This window comes from Myxocyprinus asiaticus, chromosome 48 (assembly GCF_019703515.2).
Source record: "Myxocyprinus asiaticus isolate MX2 ecotype Aquarium Trade chromosome 48, UBuf_Myxa_2, whole genome shotgun sequence".
Classification (NCBI taxonomy): Eukaryota; Metazoa; Chordata; class Actinopteri; order Cypriniformes; family Catostomidae; genus Myxocyprinus; species Myxocyprinus asiaticus.
The window spans coordinates 26,101,416-26,119,081 of NC_059391.1; the positions used below are offsets into that span (position 1 = coordinate 26,101,416).

General features: G+C 37.0%; 1 protein-coding gene across 2 annotated transcripts in view; it reads left to right on the forward strand.

Moving 5' to 3' along the window:
- The window catches only part of LOC127437274 (protein shisa-like-1a), a 51,471-nt gene that overhangs the window by 24,090 nt on the left and 9,715 nt on the right, over positions 1-17,666 (forward strand). Inside the window, exons 2-4 of one of the 2 annotated variants that reach the window (XM_051692106.1) lie at positions 1,809-1,986; positions 8,481-8,694; positions 11,996-12,325. In XM_051692106.1, coding sequence (XP_051548066.1) covers positions 1,902-1,986; positions 8,481-8,694; positions 11,996-12,325 — 629 coding nt within the window. In that variant the 5' untranslated portion in view covers positions 1,809-1,901. Of the gene's footprint in view, positions 1-1,808; positions 1,987-8,480; positions 8,695-11,995; positions 12,330-17,666 lie in introns of those variants that run through there. The other variant, XM_051692105.1, reaches the window with a different exon arrangement.

Genomic DNA, 17,666 nt, shown 5'->3' on the forward strand with positions numbered 1-17,666 from the left:
CCGCAGAGACCTATACTTCCCTGGAATGCACCTGCTTCCGAATTGGGGATTTATGCTGCCTCCAAGCGCACATGGGAAGCTCATACCCTCAAGTCAGGCATTCGTTACTACAACATGTCATGCATTCAAGTGGGAAATAAAATATGGAAGAACCCAAACGTAAACAAATACACAATGAACAAAGTAAAAAGCAATTTTTTTATTGTACCTGTGAATAAACAAAAGTGAATAAACACAATATATATGATTTATTAATGTATGGTATCTAACAAATTATTTATTAATTTGCTTTAAACAAACTGTGAAGGGTAAGTCATTTGTTGACTGTGATATATAACAAATTAATATTTTGAAATAAAGTATAGAAGTTCAAATAATTAATTTCTTGCAAAATAATTTTTTTCCATCATCTTTCATGTTGGCACGCCCCTTCCAACGTCCCAACTCGGAAACTCTGGTATCATCTAGAATTTTGACATGGTCATTCATGTGCTCGGAACTCGTAATTATGATATTTCCGACTTGAGGGGCACATTATTATGCTGCCTTCATGTGCTATCGGAATTATTGTAAATATGAGTTTCCCACTTGGAAGTTGCACATGAACGACCCCTCAAGACGTAATTATGACTAGTAAACTCTGAGATCATTTTTATACCGAGATGGGAGGAGTCCTAAACTTCCAACATGGTGGAGAAGAGTACGGTTTCTATTGTGAATGACATGTTTTGTTCATTTTTCTAAATACAGCTAATTGTTAGCACTTGCTGTTTTTATCATATTCATTTATGAATATCAGCAACCTTTTCTGCATGTTGTACATTATTAAAACAGGTAAATAGCTTGTATTTGACCAAAATTCCATTATCATCAGCAAGCTAACCAATATGTTTTATGGTGTCAAAATAAAAGTCCTCAAAAAATCTGAATAAATGAATAAATGGCGTCGTCCATGTTTCTTGTTCTTTCTGACAACAAAGCACTTGAACACAACGTATTCGTAATTACCACTTCAGAAGTGTGAATTAGGATAATTCCGATAGCACATGAAGGCAGCATTATCATGTCATGTCACAAATTCAAGTTGGAAATAACATATGGAAGAAGCCAAACTAACACAAATAAAAGTATACACAAAAGATACAGCAAAAGCAAAGTTTTCTGTTGTACCATTAATAAGCATAAGCGAATACAAACCTACCTACAACAATTTTTCAAAATATATTTTATTTATTAATGAATGGTATCAAGCAAATTATTCATTAATTTGCTTAAAATCAAACCACGAAGGGTGAGTCATTAACTTTACATTAAGATCTGTCATATATAGCAAATTAATATTATTGAAATAAAGCACTTCATGTAAACACTTTTAACAGGAGTTGTGCGTTTACATTTAGACGTCAAAAGCAGGGAATAATCCAATGATTTCAAGTCTCATATAAACGTGGGTTTCTTACGTTGTCCGTTTTTTTATAATATGCTGCTTTTTGATAGTCATCAGCATATTGGTGTGCGTGTAAACATGGTCATTGTGGTGCCGTTCATGTGCTAAACTTGTAAATATAATTACTTGAAAATAACCAGATGTTTTGTTGTCCCTAAAAGACTATATTGCTGCTCACTAGCATGACAGTGTGGTGTACTGGTGCCTCCATTAGGCTTCATAATCAGCTTCACCAAAAATACCATATTGGTTGTCCTGTAGGATTGAGTACCCAAGACGCTTGAGCAATAATAGTACATGAACAGCTGAATTTCTTTTTCCATTCGGCCCTGATCAAAACATCTGACCTCGTCCATTACAGGTGTGCTGGCAGACTGTCAGAGTCATGAACAGAAGCTGGAGGTAGAACATGACATCCAGAACCAGCTGAAGCTGTCAGGCTTCATGTCTCCCCATGAGGGAGGACACGAAGATGAGTGTCACCAACGATCACTCTTTCAACATCCTGACCATCATCTTTCTCCTCCTGTCTACTGAAGGTAATATGATACTGATGGTACAGATGTCTTGATGGTACTTGTCCTGATGTAACGACAGTTCATTGTACACCTGCTGTTTGTACAGTATTCTGTGTATATGAGCAAGTAGAGATATCAGGACGAGACATAAAAAAGCACTTTGGAGTGTTGTCAGCTATGGAGAGCTTTCGGCCCTGTGGACTTTTAGAAATTCAGCTCCCTTAAAACATACATTTCCAGCAAATAAATGTCTTGTTTTCCTTTAAAATATCTGAACATCCTTAAAACAAAAGTACATTTACTTGAGAAGCAAAAGTACACAAGATATTAAGATTTGTTTTCATAGAATATATCTTGAATTAAGTATATTTTTCTTACCCCATTAGCAAACTGTTTGTTTTATTCTTGTTTTAAGCATAAATATAACAAGATTTTGTTAACTTTATGATTACAACAAGAAAAAAAAAACAGTTTATACTGTAGACTTTCTCTTTCATGAACAAAAACATTGATGACTCATCCTGCACTACACCGATTTTTGTCCAATCAAAAGCTCTCTAGAATGAGAATGCCCCTCCCCCCAATAGAGCACAACAAAAGTATTTTCCCTATTCTAAAAAACTAAACAAACCTGCTCCGAGGTAAATCACAGCATTAGAAACTTTGATTCAAAGCAAAACAATATATATGTATATTTGGAAATTGGACAGAAAGAGAAATGAACAAGACTGTGTACTTATAGCCTTTAATGATTGAATGAACAACAATCCCATGAATCATTGCAAATCACATAATGGAATTAAAAACGATGGGAAAATATAAAACTATTGATTTAAAGTTGTTGTTTTTTTATTAATGAACATAGAAATAATATATTTTAATCTTAGAGCAAAATATTCATTTATTTGCAAATATACAAGTAGTTTAAGTGTAGGGAGGCCGAATTGAATGCATCATTCATAGTATGCCATGGAAGTGGATGGTCACTGCAAAGCTCTTTTGAAGTGCTTTGTTTGCTGCAATTCTCTGATTGGTTGATTTTTCTTTGCTGGATCATGGGTAGTGTAGTTCTTCACCTGAAATTCTACTATTAAACACAATTTTTTAAAAATGAAGTTGAAAAATAACGCAGACTGATGGCTTTAACAGAAGCAAATACCATCGATGAAAAACCACAGAGCTCGCGGTAGGTCTGTCTTTAAATGTTTATAAGATATAGTTGAAAATCTGTTTGCCTATGGAGAAAATGTATGGGATTTTTATTTCCAAAACCAGACTGTTGCGCTTAAAACCACCTGTAGCTGAAGAGCAAGTAGGTCTGTTGGTGTGCCCATTATTTATTTATATAACAAAATGGAAAAGAAAAACTTGAAACTGCTAGATTCAATAAAATAAAATAAAAAACCCTGAGACATAAAATTGTGCGTAGCTAAAGAAACAAGTCTCAAATGGCCATTCTTTCCCCAGACTTCTCTGAGCTGTCCAAATTGTCTCTTCTATTGTCCATTTGTTGCTCACAGAGCTTCAGATGGTGTCTAACTTAGTTCTCACTCCGCTGGGAGAGTGAAAGTTCCATAACATTGATTGGGTGGCAGGATTGTGTGAGATTAAGGGTCATAAACCTGGATCAAATCAAAAAACCTCAAAACCTTTAATTATTAATGCCAAGTGTGAGTCATGCTCACTGCAGCGGAGTGTTATCCTTGGACAGCATAGAGAAAACAGGAATGGAATAGGAGGATGGCGTCATGAGTCTTTAAACATACTCTATAGACATACTTCTGTTTTCATGGTGATGTTAGTTATTAGTCGCTATTATTTCTATAATTGCTATCAAAGAGGATGCATTCGCAGTGTGCGAATTATACAGTGACTTTCATGGTGTCAACTTTAAAGAAATTTCTATTGGTAATTTTTCAACCTGGTCTCATAGAATCACGTTACTAAACTATATTTTTGCAAATTTATTTTTCTGTGGCTTATTGTACTTACCACGACAGTTTATCTGATGTAATCAACACTAGAGGCATTACAACAACAATGACTTTTATTCCCTTTCACACAAAATTTGTAAAACGGAAGATTATCTGTTCATAAACACGTATTTTTCGGCAAGTCCCTCGCACAATGCTATCGTATGACATTCTAACACTTTTACTATAGTGCATGACCTGGTTGGTCATACATTTTTACGTTTGCATCACTTAACCTCCTGAGATCCGAGCGTGACTGCTGTGTGCATTTTCCATTTCCCTTTATGTGTAACTAGTAGCACCAAATAAACAAGCAAAAATAAATAATTCTAGCCCAAATAGTTTTCCTAAAAATGTATGTCCACATATGTGGACGGCGAGACTAAGTTGTGAAATTTTAAATTATAACAAGCTATAGAAAGTCCGAATTTTTTATTTAAATTGTTTATTATGTTTCCAGGAGTGTTGGTTATTCATGTTTTTTAAGACGTTACAGACATTACATCAGAAATTAGCATAAATAATTCTGATTCAAAGTAATGGCCAGCATCATCCAATCACTGCCAACCATGTTAAAATAAAATTATACATGATAAATTCTGAATCTATGTACTGATTATCATTGTCCCATGTCTGCCAAACAAGTTGAGTGATCCAAACATCATCTGCAGCCTGAAACTGAACCTTTGGTGGGATTTTGGTGTAAATGCACTTTGCTGCATAGGAAAGCTTTAGGATGCTTCCTTGCTCATTATTTAGTTAATGACTTAACCTCCAGTGTGCTGTCTGTCTGCACTGGTCTCAGAAAAGTTGGAAATGCACCTTTCATCCTAACTCCATATAAAGCCTCGAAAAGCACAATTGTTCAGCTTTTGGATGATTCCATTGATTCTCAGTGTGATAATGCACAGTAAATATAGGATTTCTAAGGAAAAATAGTGCTAAAGTACACAATAGTATACATTGTGTTTAGCAGCGTGGCGTTTCGCAAAAAATCGCTCTGATTTTAAAAACGGCATATAGGATGAAACTAGAGACTCTAATCTTTTGACTCAAACAGGTTACAATGTAAAAACTTAATGAGGTTTCTTACCAGATGTAGTTTTGTTGGCATTTCTCTCAAAGACAAACTCTGCTGTGTTCGGCACCATGTTGTTTTGTCACATGATCCATCAAAAGTTTAACCCTTTACTGACAGCATACTGTAGATTGTCTTCTGAACTGAAATCAGTCAGTTTAATGAATTTAAATTATATGTTGTGTATAGCAAAGCCAAAATACAACGTCCACCCATGTGTGCACAGGGTCGCACGAGGATAACCAACTACATTAACATTTACAAACATGTGCAATCAAATTGCACGGTAGCTCAACTGATAGAACGTTGCACTTATGATGTAAAAGACCGGAGTATGAGTCCTGAAGAGCACGTAAATCGACTTGTGAGACACTATTGGTTAGATTTAGATTTAAGGTTTAGGTTAGGGAGGTCGGTTTTGTCGATTTAAAACTCGATAGAGCATTTACCTTAAAACCTCATCTGTTTGGGAGAATATTTAATTTGCTTATAGTGCCATACAGTGGATATTTCACCAGAATTGCCATGATGCATGTAAGAAACCACTTAATATTTTGCAAAAATGTCGCCACAGTCATGTCATTTTCTGAAGTTCATCTTTTACAACCTAAATTGTCTTGTCCAAACTTTAACTCTTCTAAATTCAACATGAAATGGCATTCATAAACCATTTTACTTCCCCAATTTGATGGTTTTGCAAGTTTGAAACCATGCAGAGTGGGATCTGGGCTTTTTAAACAAAACACAAACGTTTTTGTGATATAATTGTGATATTAAATCTATAGTAAAGTTTTAAATGAAGACATCCAGCTCCATGCATATTAACCATCAAATATATTCTGATTGTCTGTGATTGTGTTTCGCCTTCAGACTAATTACTGACTTTCGTGGTTACCGAAATGTTGTTTGAAAATGCTGTTGAAATGTTCCTTATGTAATATATATGAATTAAATAAATTCACTCCCTGGCTTGCAGAGTTTTGAGAATCATCAAGACCTTCACTTTATCATGACATCAAAGCGATTATATATTTTTTAGCCTTTTTCAAAGCTCTTAAAAACAAACAATGGTTATTATTTTGCTTCACACATTTTTCTAATTAAACACAAATCTGGCAAATCCTGACAGAAATAGAAACTCAAGCTCAACTTAATGAACATTTTCACTTATGAGAGTTTTACAGAGCATATCATAAACACTTTCATCTGAGAGGACTGTTTCTCATCTTCACCTATGATCGCATCCGAGCCAATTAGGATAAAACTTGTGATAGAAATTTAAAACAAGCGTATCTGGTGCTGACTTGAAAGAAAACTGAATTCTCACTTGATGTTTGTGAGCTGTTGTTATGTCTTGCTGTTCTGTTTGGGTTGTTCGGGGTGAATCGTGTCAACATGGGTTAGTTGCACAGAGTTGGCTGTCACTCTCTGTTTGAATTCTGACATGAATAATGCACCAGAACTGTGACTGTCATATTCAAAAACAACAAAAAAACATGTGCGTTTCACCCTAGAATCTCCCAGAATCAGAGGGAAATTATTCCAAGCATGTTTTTATAGTTCAGAACACCATACAATTTGATTACCATTTCTGAAGACTCCACTAAATGTGGTCATTATCATAAAATTCGTAAATATACTAAAATGCAATGATTCAAAATCATATCTTTTTAATAAAAGGACTTGGCTGGTGTAGTGACTCGCCTCAATCCGGGTGGCGGATTGAGTTGCCTCCGCATCTGAGACCGTCAATCCGCGCATCTTATCACGTGGCTCGTTGAGCATGTTACCGTGCAGACATAGCGCGTGTGGAGGCTTCACGCTATTCTCCGCGGCATCCATGCACGACTCACCACACGCCGCACAGAGAGCGAGATCCACATTATAACAACCACGAGGAGGTTACCCCATGTGACTCTACCCTCCCTAGCAACCGAGCCAGTTTGGTTGCTTAGGAGACCCGGCTGGAGTCACTCAGTACACCCTGGATTTGAACTTGCAACTCCAAGGGTGGTAGTCAGCATCTTTACTCGCTGAGCTATCCAGGCCCCAGCTAGTGCCATCTTTTAATAGGAATGACAACGAGGCTATGAGGGATAGACTTACCATCTCTTCAATGGCATGAACGGTTTAAAGCTGTATAAAGCACCTAGATTCACATCTGATGGAGTTCTTTATATACTGAATGTTCTTGGACAGATATTTTATGTTTATGTTATGTTTTGTCTGCGGAACGATCCAAAAACATTTTAAACTGCAGTACAGCCCATTGAAGAGATTGTAAGTCTATCCCTTACAGCTTTGTTGTCATTCCCATTAAAAATCAAAGATGGCGCTAATGTGAAAAAGGTCTGTATAGTTGACCCAAACCCTACTGTCGCTGGACAGATCGTAGTGTAAGAGACTCAATTTTGGTCATAACTCAGTTTTGACAATATTTGTAGTTGCCGTGCTTTTCCTTTACATTGGAGCATTTGTCTAATAAAAGCAAATATATTTTGGGTTCGATAGACTTCATCAACAGCATTTTTGGCATAATGTTGATTACCACAAAAATAAGTGACACGTTCCCTTGTTTATTAAAAAAAAAAAAAAACAACATCCAACTACATCTAGAGTGAATGGGAAGTGAATGGGGCCAGTGTATAAACATTAAAATACACACCATTTCAAGGTATAGCCACAAGACTTAAACATTATACATGTAAACATGATTTTAGTGTGATAAAATCGCTTACTAACCTTTTCTGTGTAAAGTTATATCCAATATTACAACTTCGTTGTCATGACGACGTAACTCTGGTAAACCCTATGATTCCGGTATTGGATATAACTTTACACAGAAAAGGCTAGTAAGCAATTTTATCACACAAAAATTGTGTTAACACATATAATGTTTCTGTCTTGTGGCTATACTTTTGAAACTGTGTGTATTTTAAAATTTATGAACTGGCCCCAGTTCAACTGTAAGTGTCTCACTGTAACCGCTATTTTTGCTTTTTTTAAATAAACGAGGGATGTGTCGAAATATTTTTTTGTGGCAATCAATATTGACACAAAAGCTATCGATTGTGCTTAACCTGTATTGAACCCAGGTCAACATGAAACCAGCATTTGTATTCCATTACTAAAAAATAACATAAAAATCAATCTTCAAAAATCTTAGAAATTGGGCGTGAGTTATCAGAATTGAGCCAGATGGTTGGAGGGGGAGGGGTTGAAAAGTAAGAGTGCTTGGTGACATCATACAAAAATGAAAGTCATTTCAGAGGCGGAGTAAACTGATGAAAGATTACAACGACAAACATTTTCTTTCTTTGCAATAACATCCAGCAAAAAGTTGCAAACAAATTAGACCAGGAATGTGTGTTAAAAAGTAAATATGGTCAGTTTTGGTTTCATGCTCACTATCTTCCATCCTACAATTTTGCACGCTAAATGTCCTGTTTTTGCACTTTTTACAGCTCTTTCTGCGCATTTCCGGGTGTGTGAACCTTACTCTGACCACAAGGGGCGCTATCACTTTGGATTCCACTGTCCTCGTCTCTCAGACAATAAGACTTACATGTTCTGCTGTCACCATAACAACACAGCCTTCAAGTACTGCTGCAACGAGACCGAGTTTCAGACAGTCATGGGGGTCAACCTGACCACCTCCCCAGACGGTTATGCTCACAAGTGAGTTTCCTGGCTGCAAGAAAATGTTGTTCCAAACTTATATGACTTTCTTCCCCCTAACGTTTCCTTTTGTGTTCTACAAATAAAATAAGTTATACGATTTTGGAACAACATAGGGGTGAGTGAATGATGACAGAATTATCATTTTTGCGTGAATGATCCCTATAAGGCATTTACTGAAAGAACAGACAGCCTGATGTGAAGCCATTTCATTCTCATCAGTGGTCAGCACGATACAGCCAATGATATTCACGGCTGGCCTGAGGTTAATTTGCCCTCATAGAGTCTCAGAAGCACTCACATCTTTCAGAGTTGGCTTACACAGGATGGTCCAATGTTTCTTTCAGTCTGGTGCAGATATGAGGTATTGTTTATACAGCTGTTTTTGTCCTCTAGGCAGAATGCATTAATGCCACACTGATGTCAACAACCTAAGACAAGTGTCCATGATTAGGAAGCAGAACTGCTGATATTTGTCTTGGCACTTATGCTGCCTTCACATGCTATCGGGATTATCTTCACACTTCACACAAAGTCGTAAATTACGAATATGTCACATTGCATATTTCATAGAGAACTTTTATTTTGACACCGTAATACATGTTAGTGAGCTTGCTGATGATTTTGGTCAAATTCTGGTCAAATACCTGCAATTTTTTCTGTGTAAAAATGTACAATATGCATCATATGGTTACATATATACTGTACATTAGGGCTGAACAATTAATCGAAATCAAATTTAAATGTTTAAGATTTCTAAACCGCAAAGGCTGCAATTTAAATAAATAAATAGTCTGCACGCGCTATGTTTAGTGTATGTGCGCAGCTCTGTTCCCTTTACCATATATACACATATAAAGCACGCTAGAGGCTAATGAACTAAGGCCGCTATTAGTTAATGTTTAGCTATTTTCATTGGCAGCCCATCGAGAATTCATGGTAAATTTGCCACAAATTTGCTGCGAATTCACCACTGATCATATTCACATGCAAATGAGCTTTGCGGCAAATTTGCGGAAAATTGTCAGATGTTGCCAAAGGTTTGCCGGAGGTTCACCACTACCGATGAAGAGATGCAAACTTCTGGCAAACATTTGCGGTGAATCACAAGCTCATTTGCATGTGAAAATAATGAGTGACAAATTTGCGCCAAAATTTGTGGCAAGTTTGTGACTAGTTTGCCAGAACTCTAGATTTTTTGTAAGGGAGTAGAGCATGTTTGCCATTACAAAAAATCAAGAGTTCTGGCAAACTAGCCACAAATAGACCTTATTCATGCTAGCGCCATCTTTGATTTTTAATGGGAATGACAGTGAGGCTGTGAGGGACTTAGCATCTCTTCAATGGGCTGTCCAGCAGTTTAAAATGTTTTTGGATCGTTCCGTGGACAAAACATTGATAAAATATCTGTCCAAGGATATTCAGTATACAAAGAAAATAAGATGTGATCTTGGTGCTTTATACAGCTTTATAACGTTCGTGCCATTGAAGAGATGGTGAGTCTATCCCTCACAGCCTCGTTGCCATTCCCATTAAAAATCAAAGATGGCGCTAGCGTGAATAAGGTCTATTTGCCACTCAGTATTTTCACATGCATGTGATTTGCCACAAATGTTGGCCAGAAGTATGCAGCTCTTCACCGGTAGTGTTGAACCTGCAGCAAACCTTTGGCAACAATGGAAAATTTGCAGCAAGTTTGCTGCAAAGCTCATCTGCATGTGAAAATTATCAGTGACGAATTTGCGGCGAGTTTGCTGCAAATTTGCCATGAATTCTCAACTTTTGTGTGCCCAACACTTACTAGGTTTTTTAAATGTTAATTATCATATCGTTTTTCAAAATATGCATGATTACATTTTTTGTCCAAATCATTAAGCCCTACTGTATATATGTAAATGACCGAAACAGCAAGCACTAACAAGGCAGCTGCATTTAGAAAAATGAATAAAACATATTCACTACAGAAACCATACTCTCCTCCACCATGTTGAATGTTTATAGCCTCCTAACTCGTAAACTTGGGGATTACAATGATCTAAGAGTTTCCCAGTCTTAACTACGACTCGAGGGGGCACTTATGTGCAATTTCTGGGAAGGAAATTCATATTTACTGTATGATAATTCCAACAGCGCATGAGGGCAGCATAAATAATGTTAAGATATGTTAACAAAGAGTAAACAAAAGATTCACCTAAAGACAAACACCTGTACAGTATGTACTAACAGGTTTCAAAACAGAGTACAAAAACTTCATCAATTTACTCAAGCACAGTTTTTTAAATATTTCTACTTTACTCAACTATAAGTATTTCTTTTGACATTCACTTTTATGTCACTACAGTTTGAAGAGAAAATTAATGCTTCCCTTTGATACATTTCTCTAGACCCTTTCGTTACTTTGTGACTGGACACGTCAAATGTAAACTGCATGTCGATCAGTGACAGTAATGTCCAATTTGTGAACAAATTGTTTGAGTCTTGATCAATTAGATTTTATATTTATTATATTTATTATATTGTTATATAATTATATTTTTAATTGGCCAATTTGGTTCGAAAAGCAATCTGAACGATTCATTTCACGAATCGATTGAATCAGAATCCTACATATCCAAACATAGACTCAAGAACCGCCCCACCACTCAACCACAGTACGTTGTCATGGGTATCAGCCGTGACATCTTTTTATGCCATTTACTTGTACTTTTCATACTAAAGTACATTAAATATCAGTTACATTATTACTTTTAACTATTTATTTTTCTCATGAGCTTCTCATGAGTTAGTTTCCATTAAAGGTATCTTTACTTCACTGAAGTATGACTTTATAACACTGGTTTAAAATTACATTTTTAATGGAAGATAAGTAAAAATAAATAAATAAATAAAAATATCAGCCATAATTATTTCTCAACTGTCATGACAATATATGTGTACACATGTGTAAATTTTTCTTTGTTAAAACATCCTTTTGTAAAAGTATTTTAAAAATGTAAAATACTCTTTGTTTCCATCTTAATATACTGAGTTGAACTCCATTTGTAGATTAATTAAATCATTAAAGCTAATCTGTGTAATGTCAGCACCTCTAGCGTTACCAAACAGAATTGCAAAAATAAATGTTTTCAAACAGGTTTCCCTAACATTTTCTAACAGAGCAATGTATTGATAGTACCACAGAACCACAGTGTTTCCACTTGAGAAATCAACCTACAAATAGCTTATTTAGGTTTTAGAGTCAAAAAAAAAAATGCACTGCAGCTTTAAGAGGTTCTAAATGTATCTTTTCTCTCTGTCACAGCAATTACTCTGCATTAATCGGCGTGTGGATCTATGGATTTTTCGTCATGGTGCTGTTAGCGCTTGACTTCCTGTATTATTCTGCCATGAACTATGAGGTGTGTCGGGTTTATCTGGAGAAGTGCGGTCTGGGGGGCCGCTGGCTGAAACAGGCCCGCAGTCAGTGGCACGGCCCTGCACAGGAGGAGAGTGATGGGCAGCCCGTTCAACCTGGAGCTCCATCAGTACCTCATGAGCAACATCATCAACACAGCTGCAGTCAGACCAGACACAGCATGACTGAGGACACACATAACACAACACAGATCACACACAACATGGCAACGGCCTGGTGAGTGCAAACAAAAACCACTCAAACCTCCAGAACTACACAGACTTCTGTGGCTGCGTTCAGATACTACCATATTACTCGTACTTATTCTGAAGTGTGTCTACAAAAATGTCTCTTGTGTGGAATTACTTTGAATTGGTTGACAATGACTGCAGAGTAGCAATTTGTAAGCTTTGCACTTCTACAATTTCATGATGTGGAACTACCGTTAAAATGTAACCAATTTGATTGATGCCTTAAATCTCGACACATCAAGGAGTATGATGAGTTTTTAAGGCTAAAGCGGAGGTTGCTTCAGGTAATCATTCAGAATTCAGTTAATGTGAGTTAAAGGGATAGTTCACCCAAAAATTCTAATTCTCTCATAATCACTCAACCACATGTGATATGATAGGTGCAGGTGAGAAACAGATCAATATTTAAGTCATTTTTACTATAAATTCTCCTCCTGGCCCAGTAGGTCCCGATATGCATGAAGAATGTGAAAGTGAAAGTGGAGATTTATAGTGAAAAAGGACATAAATATTGATCTGTTTCTCACCCACAACAATCTTATCGCTTCTGAAGACATGGATTTAACCACTGGAGTTGTATGGATTACTTTTATGCTGCCTTTATGTGTTTTTGGAGCTTTAAAGTTTTGGTCACCATTCACTTGCATTGTAAGGACCTTCAGAGCTGAAATATTTTTCTAAAAACTTTGTGTTTAGTAGAAAAAAGAATGTCATACACATGGCATGAGGGTAAATGATAAAATTAAAAAGAATAAATTATGGGAAAATTTTCATTTTTGGTGAACTATTCCTACAGTCAAAAAAATTAAGAAATCTTATCAATTTAATGTGAGCCTTAAAAGAGGCTTAATGAGAGTTCATAATCTGCATTTTGTTTAAGTGTTTTGTTTATAACTGTGACCAGTTACTCTAAAACATGGAAGACATCAGTATAAAGACATAGAGAATAAAGTCATTATTTAAATTTCCTTCTAAGTTGTGTAATTAATTATCAGTGATTTGAAACAAGGTAGCATACAAAAGTAGAACCACCAAACTAACCGTATCGGCGACAGGTGTTGTTCTAAATAATAGGATTTTGTATCGGCACACAAATTTTGCATTGATGCATCCCTAATCAGAATATATATACAATATAACCATGTGTGGAATACTGTCTTCCACAATGGAATGCATTCAATTTTATCTAATTTCTAGTATTATGAATGCGGTTAACATATTTTTGGCCAAAATTTGATTAAAATGCAAATCATCATATTTATTTCTTAGATAACTGGACGGCACTTGCTGATATAAACATGTAATGCAATGAGCTCATGTGACAACAATGTGGCATACTACTGTCTGAAATGTTTATTGTTGCATATTACATACTGTTTCTCATATTATATATATAAAAAGTATGCAGTACACAGTAGATACTATGCAGTAAGCAGTACACTTGTCCTCCATTTTAAAACAGCTTCCTAGTGCTCGACACAAACACACACATACCAGAGGAGTTTGTTTTGGGTCGTGAATATTTATCATAACCCAGACACACACACACTTTCTGATATTCTCCAGGGAGACAGCAATGTTGCGCATAATTGGCTGGGAACCAAATGTATCATGCAGCACTTATAAAAAAAACCCTTCAACACAAACACAAGATACATTTATTAGCAGAACTAGGTCATAATGTTGAATATTTACTCTGTCACTAAAGTACTGTCCTTGATTCTGACATATACAGGTTGAAACCATAAATAAGAAAATGAATACTTCACCACAAGTACAGAATTGTAGCAGTCTGGGAACTTGTAAACACAAGTTTGTTTCCCATCGGACTGATAAAAACCTGTGCATTCTGACTTCCTGAAATTGTGTAAAGATAGCCAGTCAGATTGCCAGCTCTCACCATTTTTGTGTGCAATTGGCTTCAGTTGGTCTGTGGGTGTGCTGCCTAAGGCTGAAACTACAGCAACACACACACACACACACACCATTCTCTTACAGTGCACAAGCATGTCAGCCAGACTGTAGCTTTGTTAGTGTGAGTGAATACACATCTAATTAAGCCTGTCACTGCTGCTAAAGCCACTCATTAACAATCACAAGAGTCTTAGAGAGTTTGCGAGCAGAGAGTTCGAAACTCTGCTTAGGGGAAGATGTTTGTGCGTTTTGGTCACACTATGAGAGAAGCACATTTAAAAGTGGTCACTTGTTCATGCGAGAACTTGCGTAGTTTTAGTGCAACAAAAAAAAGCTCATTCATAGTGACACACATAATTCACGTAAGAACTTGCGTTGTTTGGCACTAAAAACAATGCAAGTTCTCGTGTGAACACACGTCACTGTGAACAAGCTGCTCTTATAGTGCTAAAAACAAACTGCTATGACAACAATGCAAAAATGACAACATTTTAACATCTCATAAGTGTGATTAAAACGCAACCAGAGAAGTTTGTTCATGCGTGGACATGCGTTATTTTTAGCACGAGACAATGCACGTTCTCACATGAACTCAAGTGTCACTGTAAACAAGTTTCTCTTGTAGTACTAAAAACAGCGCAAGTTCTCACGTGGATACATGTGCCACTGTGAACACGCTATTTGCATAATGCTAAGAACAACATGAGTTCTCACGTAAAAATAAGTGTAACTGTGAACTTTCTCCTCTCGTAGCGCTATATTGTTTAGCACTAAAAACAACGCAAGTTCTCACGTTAATACATGTGTCACTGTGAACACGCTATTCTCATAATGCTAAAAAACAACGCAAGTTCTCACATGAATACAAGTGGCTCTGTGAACATGCTTCTCCCATAGTGCTAAAACAATGCAAGTTCTCATTTGAACACACGTCACTGTGAGCAAGCTGCTCTCGTAGCGCTGAAAACAACGTTCTCGCATAAACATGCATGCCAATGTGAACAAGCTTCTCTTGTACCACTAAAAACAATGCAAGTTCTCATGTAAAAACACGTGTAACTGTGATCTCGCTCCTGTCGTAGCGCTAAAAATAATGCAGGTTCTCACGTGAATACATGTGCCACTGTGAACACGCTATTTGCATAATGCTAAGAACAACATGAGTTCTCACGTAAAAATACGTGTAACTGTGAACTTGCTCCTCTCGTAGCGCTATATCGTTTTACACTAAAAACAACGCAAGTTCTCATTTGAACACACGTCACATGAACACAAGTGTCACTGTGAACGTGCTTCTCTCGTAGCGCTAAAAACAATGCAATTTCTTGTGTGAACATGCGTCACTGTGAACAATGAACGCTCATAATGCTAACAACAGCGCAAGTTCTCGCGTAAATGTGTGTCACTGTGAACAATCTTCTCTCATACCATTTTTCACTGAAAAATGACTTCAATTTTAAGTTGTTTCTAGCTTTCAAGTAAGTTACTATCTACTGCAATTGTTGTGAAAATATGGACAGCACATATTCAATTAAAAAATCGTATTTTGTTTTTTGCATAAGTAATAAGTTAAATGGGTTTTAAAACGATGCGAGCGTGAAGAAATTAAAACTGAATTTTCATTTTGGGGTTAACCCTTCCTTTAAATCAGACAATTGTCCAGCTCAATAGTAGAGGCTAAAGAAGCACCACTTTAGCGGCACCATTAAAAAAGAACAGCGTGTTACTGCATGTCATTCTAGGGCACTGAAATCTCTAAATCCCCTTCCCCAAGAGCATTGTGAGAAATGACGGAACTGGACCCAGCTCAGAAGGAAACATCTGTTAGAGAGAGAGAGGAAGGGAGAGAGAGAAAAAGAAGACCACAAATGGAGATCCCCGACCAAAATAGATCTTACTGAATTCAATTACTGTTTACGATCTATTCATGAAACTGTTCATATGGGTCAGATCATTCACTGCCCATTTAATGTGTTTTTATTTGAGGGCTACGTGCAGTTTCCCCTCCTGTGGGCCTGAGAAAACACTGCCAGTGTCTTTAAATGGCATCCGACTCTTATACTGTGTGATCTACAGTATAGAGGGGCAGCAGCCCAAGGGAATAATGGCAGAAGATCTTGTGTTTTTGGGCAGCAACATCAGTTATGCATGGGAATCAGTTTTAAAAGACTATAAACAGGGCAAACTTTATTAAGAATTGTATTTTAGGGGCCTGGGTAGCTCAGTGGTAAAATACGCTGGCTACCACCCCTGGAGCTCGCTAGTTCACTAGTTCGAATCCCAGGGCGTGCTGAGTAACTCCAGCCAGGCTTCCTAAGCAACCAAATTGGCCCGGTTGCTAGGGAGGTTAGAGTCACATGGGGTAACCTCCTCGTGGTCGCTATAATGTGGTTCGTTCTCGGTGGGGCGCGTGGTGAGTTGAGCATGGATGCCGCGGTGGATGGCGTGAAGCCTCCACACGCGCTTTGTCACCGTGGCAACGTGCTCAACAAGTCACGTGATAAGATGCATGGGTTGCCGATTGAGGCGAATCACTACGCGACCATGAGGACTTAAAAGCACATTGGGAACTGGCATTCCAAATTGGGGAGAAAAGGGGAAAAATCAAAAAAAGAAAAATAATTTTATTTTAATGCCCCATTAAGAAACATTCAACATTTCTGATGGCTTTATTTTAAGGTTGCTAAGCATGTCGGACTTATGTTTTTTTTAGATGTTGTCAAGCTATGTTCCATTTAAACCATAAAGGAATATTTAACCTCAAAATGAAAATTATTTTATCATTTACTCACCCTCATGTGTTAAAAACCCATTCGACTTTATAAGTTAATTTCATTGCTTTCTTAAGCCGGCGCCACACTAGCCAATTTTTTCCAGTGATTTTCAGTTGTGAGCTTCATTAACATAATCGCCAGACAGGCGGAGCAAGATAAAGGGTGTATTAGCGTCTTTCAGTGGGAGTTTGCTAATAACTTGACCTTCGGGACTCCCTGCTGAGTTAATGGCTTCGAAAACTGAAATAGCACATCAGACTTGCTTGCATATCATCACAATTGCTGACTGTAATCCAAAGTGATTCTGTCACCAAGTGTTTTTCCTGCCTACTAAAATTATATCAGAAAGTGAAGTCACAACAGTCTGTTTTTATTGAATGTAATTTCAACTCACTGAAAGCTGCATATGGACATACAAGTTCTAAGGCAAGCCTCGAGGGGATAAATACACAATCACACACTTTCACTTGTTAAAGTAACGCTTCCTTAGGGCGTTTTCACACCTGACTCGTTTGCAGCATTTGTTTCAGAACCTTGTGCGTTTTCTCCCTTGGTTCGGTTTATATAGGCAAATATGAACATGGAAATCACACTCAGATCCGCACCAAAACAATCAGTCTGAGAGCACCTGAATGGAAA